This window comes from Pyrgilauda ruficollis, unplaced genomic scaffold (assembly GCF_017590135.1).
Source record: "Pyrgilauda ruficollis isolate IOZ18807 unplaced genomic scaffold, ASM1759013v1 scaffold51, whole genome shotgun sequence".
NCBI lineage: Eukaryota > Metazoa > Chordata > Aves > Passeriformes > Passeridae > Pyrgilauda > Pyrgilauda ruficollis.
This window is the reverse complement of record NW_024526711.1, coordinates 3,835,775-3,846,740: the sequence shown is the minus strand read 5'-3', so window position 1 is coordinate 3,846,740 and position 10,966 is coordinate 3,835,775. Positions and strand designations below refer to the sequence as shown.

At 47.2% G+C, this 10,966-nt stretch overlaps 2 protein-coding genes across 2 annotated transcripts; one reads left to right on the top strand and one right to left on the bottom strand.

Annotated features, from left to right (window-relative positions):
• Positions 1 to 3,563: 3,563 nt before the first annotated feature.
• On the bottom strand, positions 3,564 to 5,832 carry PNRC1 (proline rich nuclear receptor coactivator 1). The gene is made up of 2 exons (XM_041480350.1): positions 5,268 to 5,832; positions 3,564 to 4,721 (listed from the first exon to the last, which is right to left on the bottom strand). Exons 1-2 carry the CDS (start codon positions 5,646 to 5,648, stop codon positions 4,281 to 4,283), a joined length of 822 nt encoding a protein of 273 aa, XP_041336284.1. The 5' UTR covers positions 5,649 to 5,832; the 3' UTR covers positions 3,564 to 4,280.
• On the top strand, positions 5,647 to 7,106 carry BORCS6 (BLOC-1 related complex subunit 6). The gene is given in 5 exon segments (XM_041480357.1): positions 5,647 to 5,712; positions 5,759 to 5,830; positions 5,832 to 6,003; positions 6,006 to 6,114; positions 6,116 to 7,106. Coding segments are annotated over 5 exon segments (1,125 nt in total). The 3' UTR covers positions 6,822 to 7,106.
• Positions 7,107 to 10,966: the final 3,860 nt, after the last annotated feature.

The following is a 10,966-nucleotide window of genomic DNA, read 5'->3' as shown; positions in this document are numbered from 1 at the left end:
CTTTAATACAAACAGCAATCTCCTCAAAACCTTTTGCTTTATGACATTAAGAATGGCACAATGGCTGTCTTGGAGGAACTGTACCCAGAACACAGGAGACTCCTAACAGAAAGCCATCTTAGAAATTACAACAGAAAATAAAATCCCCTTGAAAAGTTCAGTCAAGCATATAATATGAAAGAAAATATTTAAAGAACACATTGTAAAATCAAAATTCAAAGAGCACAAGAAGTTGTAGAAGAAAATAAGGAATGTGTTTAACTGCATAATGGAAGTGTCAAGACTTTCCTTCCAGAACCTGAAGGGAGCCTACAAGAAAGATGGAGAGAAGACCTTTTACAAGACCATATAGGGACAGGACAAGGGGGAATGGCTCCAAACTGAAAGAGAGTAGGTTTAGATTAGATATTAGGATGAAGTTCTTTGCTATAAAGGTGGTGAGGCACTGGAACAGATTACCCAGAGAAAGTTGGGAATGCCCAATTCCTGGAGGTGCTCCAGACCAGGTTGGATGGGGCCTTGAGCAACCTGGTCTAGAGGACTGTCCCTGCCCATGGCAAGGGAGTTGGAACTAGGTGATCTTTAAGGCTCCTTCCAACCCAAGCCATTCTATGATTCTATGACTCTATGTAGAAAATAAAGGTAAACTTATTTTCAAAATTGCAATGGAACGTCATCTATAATCTTCAGGCTTTATATAATCTACACAGCTTTGTACTTGGTTTCAAAACTGTCTAAATAAGAAAAAAAATCCTCGTGTGACAGTTATCAAATGTTTTATAATGCAAAATCTTAAAAAATAATCTGAAAATAATTAAAGTACTGTTTAAAATTACATGCCTTGGATAAAATATTAATCAGACAGAATTAAATTAAATTTACAGTCTCATATGCAGATTGTTTAAGTATTCAGCAGAATTCAGCAAAATCTCTGAAGAGATCCTGGTGTAATAGAGTTCAAATGCACATAGGATTTCTAGCTCCGGTTGCATTAGGAGGCAGAACCATTTCAGCCTTAGAGCACCAAGCCAGCCATTATTAATGAAGCTGCCTAATGGGCTGAGCCTTAGCCACGCATGAGAACCCAACAACAGATACTCCTGTCCTCCATGAGAGCTAAATTTCAGGACCATCAACGCATAACATTTAACTGTTTAAAAGTAAGGTGGTAGTTAATTCTCAGTAGATTCCCCTGCAGTTCTGCACAGCATTGCACTAGGCTTTCAAACAGAAAGGATTTCCTTTGTCTGAGGAGATAATGTGTTCAGTCTCCTTAATGACCTCAGTTTAATAAGGTATTTATTTAATTCCTGTACAGCAAACACATGAGTAGCTGATAACACATCCACGAATTTTGTTCATTTTCTTCCTTAAAGGCTGGTCACTCCTTAAGTGTCACTCCATAATTTTATATTACACTGCAAACAAGCCATCCAAATATGACACTAGTGTTTTGCTGGCTCTGAACTCAAAAAAGAATACGTTCATGTAATAGAATGGCTCCTTTTCGGGAAACTGGGAAGCAATCTGTAAAAGTGGAGGAAATCTTGAGAGTGAAAAACGCTGTAAGATGATATTGTGGAAACATAAAAGAAAAAAAGCAGGAAAGTGACAAGTAAGGTGCAGAATATGGTCCTAAATGATGGCCACGTTCTTATTTTCAGCTGGTCATGTTGAAGTGCATGTTGCCCATAGGCCTAACAGACAAACCTGTCGATTGTGCAGGAAGGGAATCAGCCCAAAGATCCCAGGAAGACAGAAACATTAAGTGCTCCAACACTTCTGCGGGATCATTGACACAGACATGTGCTAAATAAGCTTCGGGGTTTTTGCTCCTGTTCAGAAAGACCAGATTGTTATCTTACCCTTTACGGTCCAACAAGTTACGGGAAGTTTTAAGTTCCCGACTGCTTAAGAAGTCTCAACCACCAGCTCTCAAAGAATTGACTAAGGAGCTGAGAACTATTGGCAATTAACATTTAATGAATTCCTTAACCCTGCGGGATGTGTTGGCAAATCAGGGCAGGAACAAAGAGGTATGTGACTTCGATAAATTTTATCCAGGATCAGAGCTAGCATTCACTCCGTAAGCTCCGAAAGGTAAGGAAGAGGCTGTTGGCAATGAGATAATAATCAGGGGGATAAAGGACACATCCTTCCAAACAATGCCAACTCACTGGCTGATGGAAACGCCCTCTTGTCAAGCTAGTCAGCAAGATTCACGGGGACCAGACAAAACTAACCATTGCCTAAAGCTATGGGTAATCGTTAAGGCATTTTGCTTTGCACTTGGGTGACACTCAAGCAAAAGGGGGGAAAAAAAAGCACAACGGCAGATCAATACAGCCTTTACCAAATATAGCAAACTCGGACTTACAGTCTCCTTGAGTCATCCTCGGAGAGATTCCAGTGGTATTTTTCTTCACCCTAATACTGTTTATTTAAAAAAAAAAATCCCACAAACAGAAAACCAGGAGGGGTTTTGTTCATTTTTAGACTAGAAGATGGGGGACACTAAATTAGAGAGTATTTAGATTAGGCAGGAAACTGGGTTGTTGAAGCCACACACTGACCTCGAGTACACCAATACCAGTCTCTTTTGCGAGACAGTGAACCTCTAATTCTTTGGGGTAAACCAAAAATTTATCAACCCTTAGTTTAGAGCATCTATAGCTAAATAGCCTAATTTTACAATTACATAACCAACATCCACAAGCAAGCCAAAAAATCCTTAGTTTTTCAGCTTTTGACCAAGCTCATGTCAGGGCTGTACTAATGAATCCTGCCAATTGCCCCATGTGGAATGCAGCGATGCTCTGGACCAAAGCTGCAGCACGTGCAGCCTGAACACACCTAACTGCTCAGTCTGCATCTCTGGAGATGCTGCCCGCACTGGGGAGCCGCCTCAGCCGGACACAAGCAGCCCTTTTCTTCCTACCTGCCTCTCCTCTCCTAGGACACCAGCGTACAGACAGTGTATTTTTTTTTTTGGTGGATCCAAAAACTCAAAAATGCTTTTCTATCTTATGTAAATGTTACATACTCCCTAGCATTAATCTTATTTAAACACTAGAATAGGAAAATAACTGCAAATCTGTTACCTCCTCCACATGCCTGTCAGACTAATCCACAGTCCAATTCCTTAAGAATTTTAAGTCAGGGGGATGTATTTTCCAGCACAGCTATGAGCAAGAGACAAATCTGGTGAAAAATACAAAATTCTACTTGCTCCATTCATTTTCTGTCACTGCTTACTTTTCCGCATTGACTCATTCAATAGCCACGTAGTATGAAAACACTTAAGGAGCATTTCAATGTCTAACTGCCCAACGTGATTGAACTCTCAATTTTCAACAAACAAAACAATCCTAGAACGACTTGTCACAAAGGTGGCTTTTTTTTTTAAACATAAGGAATTCTTGGTGCGTTATTAATCTCCTAATTTTCCCTGAGATAGTTGAAAGACGAAGTATTTCTACCAATGCACTAGAAGGCTATCAAGTGATTTAAATTCACGTACTTGAATTAACAGACACACACTCAAAGAAAAACAGAGACACATATAAGGGGAGGCCAAATTGTTTTATTTAATTTTTTAGTGACCAATTGAATTTTTGGCAGAAAGCTCTGCTCCTTCCTTTTTTTTTTTTTTCCTTGGTTTTTTGGCTGTTTTTTTTTTTTTTTTAACTTTTTAAAAGAAATCAGCAGTGCTCAAATTGGTGGGTTGGAATCTTAGTCAAATTCCAGTTAATTTTAAAAACGAGCAGATGAACAGGAATTCCAGATAGTTTCCAGAGCAGAGGGCAAAACTTCACATTTGTATGAGAATTCCATGTTTATACTTGATTGGGAAACAGAATGTAAAACTATTGTCAGTAGTGCACGAATAGAACATTCACATTTGATCTGGAACCTTAATCAGAAAGCTGTACTCTCCTTCCAAAATTTTCATTACCTTGTGCAAAGCAAGTCAAGTCTTCATGTGTCAAGCACACACGTAAAATTGTCCATATTTTATATACAAGACATCTACCAATCAGGCAGTGCAAAATACATCCTTTCATAACAAAACTAAAATGTACCTCTCAAAGTATGAACAAGAATATACACATAATACAAGATGTACACTATTTACACAACCATAAAAAATATAATACAAGGATTTTTTTTTTTATGTGATTATAAGACTTGACAGTCTTTTGCAATTTTTGTTGCAACAAGGCATGTTTAAGTTTCCTGGATGGAGTTTTCTTTGCCAATTACTCAAGAGATACTGGAAACTACGCTTGAACTTTTAGGAGAGTTTTCAAATGGACTGCCATCAACTCCCTGTTTTGGTCAGACAGTTCAGCTGTGCCACCCACCCAGTGGCTGGGAGGCTTTGGAAGGACACTGGGAGATGGTGGGTCACTGAACTTTGCCCCAGCGTAATTTTCTTTTTGGCTCACTTCATTTAGGGCGATAGGTTTCTTGGACTTGGCATTTCTGAAGTTTTCTGTGTTTTTAAGTGGCTTTTTTTCCTGCTTCTGAACTATTTCTGGCGACACAGAATCCTGCCAAAAGTTCTCTATCTTTTTCGCCGAGGCGATCTTCGTCACTGGCGTGTTACACTTACTCTTCTGCCTGTTAATCTTTGGTTGTTCACACAGGTGTAAGCTGTGAACGGGCTGGCCGTAGGGGACGGCCGCCTTCTCTGTCTTTCCCATCTTGTTTTTTAAGAACTGCGGAGACAAAGAAGAATCAAGTCAACCACTACCCCTCTCCTCCGCGCTCCCTCACCGCCCCCGACACTTACTGAAGCGCCGGGGGCCATGTCGGCAAGGGGAAAGGCACCGAGAAGTCTTCTCCCCCGCTATTTCTCGCTTATCCCACGGCTCGGCTGGCCCCGGCGGTCTGAGGGCGCGGAGCCCCGCCGGCCGCCATGGGGCGCTGCGCGCCGCGCACGTCCCGCCTTCGGCGAGCGCGGGGCGGGGCTGGCGCGCGGCCAGCGGCAGGGCTAAATCCGGCTTGTTGCTGGGGCGCAGCGCCGGGCGCCCATTGGTGGGCGCCGGGCAGCCAATCGCCGCCCGCGGTTCTCTTTCAGCCCCGCCCCGCCCCGTCCGAGCGTAACGGAAACTCTGCCGCCCCCCCCGCCCGGTGCCCCCCTCACCGCTCTGAGGGGGCGCCCCGCTCGCTGTTCCCCCCCACCCCGAGGGAAAGGGAGAACCGTCGGCCGGCTCGCCGGGAGCGGGCTGAAGTGAGGAGAAGTAGCTCAGCCTTGTCTTTACCTCCTTCCTGAGGGGTTTGCCGGGCGCGGGTCTCGAGGGGGCAGGCGCAGGGGGCTCCTCCGGGGCGGCGTCCGTCACCAAGTCGGTTCCCAGCGGCGTCCGTCTCCCCAGCCCGGCGCGGTGCTGCTGGTACTGCTGGTAGCGGCTGGGCAGGAGCCCCGCGGGGCCGGGCCGGATCTTTCCCTTCCTCCGCCGCACCCTCTTCAGCGCGGGGCGGGCGCTGCCCCCCGGGCCCGCCAGGCAGCAGCTGGGCTGGTTCTCGCAGTTGCTGTCCCCGCGCCGGAGGCGCTGGAGCAGGGCGGAGGGCGGCAGCCGCCGCGGGTCTTCGGTGCCCGCCGAGATCCGAGCCAGGAAGGGCGGCGGCGCCGTGGTGGTAACCATGGTAGGACGTGGGTACCCAGAGTTGTGCCGGGGAGAGGGGTCAAGCCCAAGCAGGGACGAGCGGGTCGGGTTGCTGGGCAGGGTCTGCCCGGGCTTTGTGACGGGGTGAGGAAGTGGTGGCGCAACCAGAGCCGCCGCTAGGAGAACATGGCGGGGGAGTGAGGCGAGCCACCAGCAGCTCCCCGGTGTTGTTACCCGGGTGCGTCCCGCCCACTTCCGCCCCCGCGCCAACCGCCGCGCGCGGACGGCGCTAGCACCGCCCCTCTCCGCCGCGCCCCGCCAATGGCGGCGGAGCGGCGGCCTCTCTGCCCTCGCTCCAGCCAGTCGAAAGCGACACAAACACTCGGGGCCACGCCTCCCCTAGGGGCCGCCCAATCCGGGCAGGCACGCCCCCGGTCTCCGAGTCACGGGCTCGCAGTGCGCGGCGGGCGGGCGCCGCTCCACCGACCAATCGGGAACCGCACGAACAGCCGAGGCCGCACCTCCCCGGGCCCCTCAGCCAATCGCGGGAGACGTAAACAGGCGTCGGCGCGCCCCCGGTGGGCGGTGGCAGCGGGCGGGCACGCGTAGCTCGCCATGGAGGAGCCGGGCCCGGCCGCCGCGCCGCCGGAGGGGCGGGGGCGGGACGAGCGGAGCCTGGAGGCGCTCAGCCTGGCTGGCGGCGGAGGGGCGGCGGTGGCGGGGCGGCAGCTGTCGGAGGGGCGGCGGGCGACGCTGGCGAGCGCCCTGGAACTGGAGGGGACGGTGCTGCGCGAGGGGCGCCTCACCCAGTTCGTAGCCAACAACCTGGAGCGGCGGATCCGGCTGAGCGGCGCCCCGCGGGGCGAGCCTCCGGCGGGGGGCGGCGGGTCCTCCATCCCCGCCATCGACCCCGGGGCGCTGCAGGACGTGGTGGCCCTGGCCGGGCAGGTGGCGGCGCAGGTGGACGAGCTGCTGCGGAACGTGCACTGCGGGCTGCAGGCGCTGACGGCGCTCAGCGTCGGCTGCATCCAGACCTACCGCGACGGCGTGGAGAGCCTGGGCGAGGCGGCCGACCTCAGCATCCGCGCCATGTACGCACTGGTGGCGCGCTGCGAGGAGCTGGACCGCGCCATGCAGCCCGTGCCCGCCCTGGCCAAGCGCATCCGTGACATGAAGGGCACGCTGGAGCGGCTGGAGGGGCTCTGCAAGTAGCTGCTCCCGCCGCCGCTCCTGCCGTGCCGGCAGCGGGGGCCTGGGGCTGCTGCTCTCTCGCTCCGGCGGCCCCACGGCTCACGGTGTCCGCAGCTCCCGCCTGCACATCCTCGCTCGCTCTCCCCCGTGCGTGACTTGCCGGCAGCAGTGGCCAGATCGCCTGTGTTGGTCCGGACGAAGGGAGATTTTTGCGACGGACGAAGGAGAAAGTCCCGGTTGAAAACCGCGGGGTACATGGCAGATGGTGGTTTTTAGCTTCAGCTCCATTAAAGAATTTGGATTCCACATGCCTTACGCTTTCTATTTATTGAGGGCTAAGAGAAACTAATGAGTCTTAATTAAAAGTAGCTTTTTTTTTTTTTTTTAATCAAAGTCAAAATTATTTTGGGTACCTGCTTGATGCTTACAGGCATCTGTGCTTATTTGTAGTTGGAGTCTGAAGAGTAATTCTCACCTATGTTTTCACACCAAATAAACTCACTGAACACCACTGTTTCTTACAGGACACAGTTTTAAGATAAGAGTAAGTTTAATACATATAGCCAAGACACTTGTTTTCTGAGAAGAATATAAAGTCCATGGAAGATAATTGAGATTCAGATAAGAACAAATCATAAGCAAAGTTCTAAATAAAAGCTTTCAGATGAAATGTGCTTTGCCTCTATTAATCTTTACAGTTTTCACGGTGTGAAAGTTTAAATGGCATCACTGTGAAATGATTGTGTTATTTTGTAGTTTGCTTTTTTGTTTTTTGGGGTTTTTTTCTTTCCAGTTGGGAAAATATTTAATTACATGAGGAATACAAGTACATTACGTGGGTGTATGACTCACATAAAATGACTGCTTTGGAATAATTTATTTGTATAACTTGAAGCTTTTGTATACGCATCACAGTGTGCAGAAGTGTTTTTGCTGTATCAGGGAGTGTTTCCTCTGAGACCTGAAAGTAGTTGAATTCTCTGCTTGCTAATGTTCCTATGCAAAAAGCCTCTTAGGTGATGCTCTTAGCAATCTGTTTAGGTCGCAGATGTCCCTGTAACAAGATTTCAGCAGAAAAACGATCAATAGTCTTATGTAAGTGTAATAGTGCTTTTGGTGACCAGTGGCTCATAAAAACACTAGAATGAAGGTAGCCAGAAATACTGCTCTAGTGTTGTGCCTGTGGTTGAAGAGCAGACAGGTTTACGATGGGCACAACTGCTACCCCACCGTAATCTCCTCAAAAATGCCAGGTGAGGGATGGACACTCTGATACCCTGTGCTTCTGCATGCAGACAATACTGAATTATAACAAAATAGTTAATGTTCATGCCACCCTGCTTTGCACGATGCCAGTCTCTGGCCTGTTTTGAGCCCCTCGGCATGGCCATGTCTTTCCCTCGGCACGGCCATGTCTTTCCCTGAGCACAGGGCTGTGTTTCATGTGTGGCCTTGTAACCCTAGCAACGGGATAAGACTGGAATTGGGCTGTGCCAAGGTAGGGCTCTCTCTGCTATTGTGTGCTGGGGAATAGCTGTGGCTCCAGGAGGGGACCAGAGGCCTAACAGAAGTTAGGGGGAAGAAAAAGAACTGAACTGCTGCTGCATCCCATGGGCCTAGAAGACACTAAAGATTGCTTAATACCACAGCAGCAGCTGCACTTTTAATAGTTTTGTTATTCCAGGGAAAGTTTGAGCTCATCTATTATGCAGATGCAGTAGTTTTGCTATGTGTGTTTGGTTTACACCAAGAGTGAACACCAAAGGTTGATCTTGCACAATTTGCGAGCACTGTTGAAATGTACGGGAAAGACCTGCAAGCTTGTTTGTGTAGCCACGTATGTACAGCTAGTGTTCACTCACACAAGCTAAGGTGAAGCCTTTAAAGTGTTTCAGTACACTCTTGGGTTTTGATAGTCTTTCATTTGCAGTCATCTTCATTCAATGCTAATTCCCTACTAAAATTGTTGAGTCTGTAGAATAAAGTTATTACTTCTATGTTTTTAATTGTTAGTGATTCGTTGTTGTTGAGGTGTTTCACTTATTGTGTTTCTTATTTGGAAAAATAATTTGAAAGCTAATTTAAGCTCTGCTTCTGCATCTGCACAGAGACCTTTTAATGTGATTGCAGAGCTGGTTTCAGTCTAGGTCCTCAGGCAGTCATTTCTGACAGTGATGTCATTCATGTGATGAAAAAGGAATGACTGACTAGTGAATTGCAAGCATGAAGAAAGCAGTAATTATGCTGGTTGGGTTTGTTTTTTAAATATTTTTTGAACACATCAGCTTTTTTGAAGGGCAGATTTAACTGAACTTGTTAAAGTGACTCCTGTTCCCTGGTGTCTGCCTTGTGCCTTTGCCATCCCTGGGGCAGGCAGAGCCAAATTGATGTCAGCCTGTTCTGTGCCCCACAATTGGTATCGGTTGGTAAGCCCATGGCTGCCGTGGTTTCCAGCCCCCCTGTCCATACCAGCCTCCATTACTGCAGGAATGGTGACACTTGCCAGCGTCGGTGTCAGCGCAGCTCTGGTGGCTGAAGCCCTGCTCTTGAAATCCCGTGTGAATCCCTGTGACCTACGTACAGCCCTGTCGCTTGTGGTGAAGCTGCTCCTTCTGCAGCCATACCCTCTGTACTGCCCTTTTGATCCTAGTCCGGGCTTTCTTGTGAACATCCTGTGTTAATTCTAGCACCTTCCAGCTTTTGGATGTTGAGAGTGAAAACTTACAAGTTCTTTTAGCCTTTCTTGCTTAGTCTGTGGGTGAGCAGTGTAAAACCATGTTCGGGTTTTCCAAGACCTTCAAATGGCTTCCCTATATTTTCTTGGTTAGTCACTCAGTGTTACAATTGGTTGCTTCCCTTATCAGCTGCCAAGTGAACTTTCATTGTAACAAGATGGGCAAGGTCAGGGAAGAAAACTAACAAAATATAATTATGTGCATAGCACTAAGCAAAGCCAGGTGCAGAATTATTTGTGGACTAGGAATGACTTCTTTAATCTGAGAACCACTATTCCATTAGGAATTGGCTTAGTCTGATAATTTATTTTTTTTTTCAAGTGTGAGGTCTGACTGTGGAAATCCTTTTTCTGATTAAGGTATGGTTGGTTCTGCTTCATTCAGTGCATTTTTAGTCTTCCCTCCTTTGTGAGGTTTTCTGTTTCCTGACTCTGATCCACTTCTATGTCCGTGCTATTTAAAGAAGCTTTACCACATAAAACCTTGCTGCAGCTGAGAAAAAACCTGCTCACACAAAGCAAGAATGAACATCACCAACACTTTTTTTTCCCAGTGTTGCTTAACTGCATTAAATGTTCAGTAAGTAAATACATCAACTTTGCGTGTGTCTTGTATCTAAAATGCACAAAATTTTTGGCTGCAATGTGCAGCTTTTAGGTGGTACTTACTCCCATGAGTAAAGTCTTGACTGAGTTACCAGCATGAGGAACAGCATGTGAGTTGAATCCAAGAGCAAACCTCTTAGCATTGCAGATGCAACTATTTTGAAATGGTTTCAAACAGCATGGTTGTACTACCAAAAGACAAAAAGTTGCAAAGCTTCCAAATTACTAACAGCTCTCCAGAGGAGTGAGATCAACTCTTCTAGCAAACTGTGTTAGCTAAAACTGAAAATAGTGTTAAGACAGACATCTCTTGCAATAGGTGTCATCCAACATAAGACAGGTTCTGGCTGTCAGATGCCACACTACCTTGTCCTGGTCAACCCTAGTGTGTACTCATGAAAAAAACAACTTTTAAAGAACAGCAGATCATCTTTACAATACTGTCACAACCTGGTTTTATTGCCTGAAAATTACTTTGAGAAAAGAACATTCCTTTAAAAATTGTAAATTAGTCCAATTAGTACATTTTCCCGAGCATTGTCTGTATTTCTGGCATTGTCCCCAGCCTAGCCACATCCTGGAACCTCCTGCCATGCATGTAAGAGCACACACAGAAAATTGATGGCACTTCTCTTTTAGAAAGCTTAACGCAGTAACTGCGTCAGATGCAGGAATTGAAACACGACTGAATTTCACATTTGCCCCTTCAGCTTAGTGCCTCAGGAAAGCTTTTGTCACTGTTGTTCTCTGTTATTGAAGCTCCAAAACTAGAGATGGGATCAGTAGACTTGAGCCCTGAGCTTCCACCTTAGCAGTCAAGATCCTT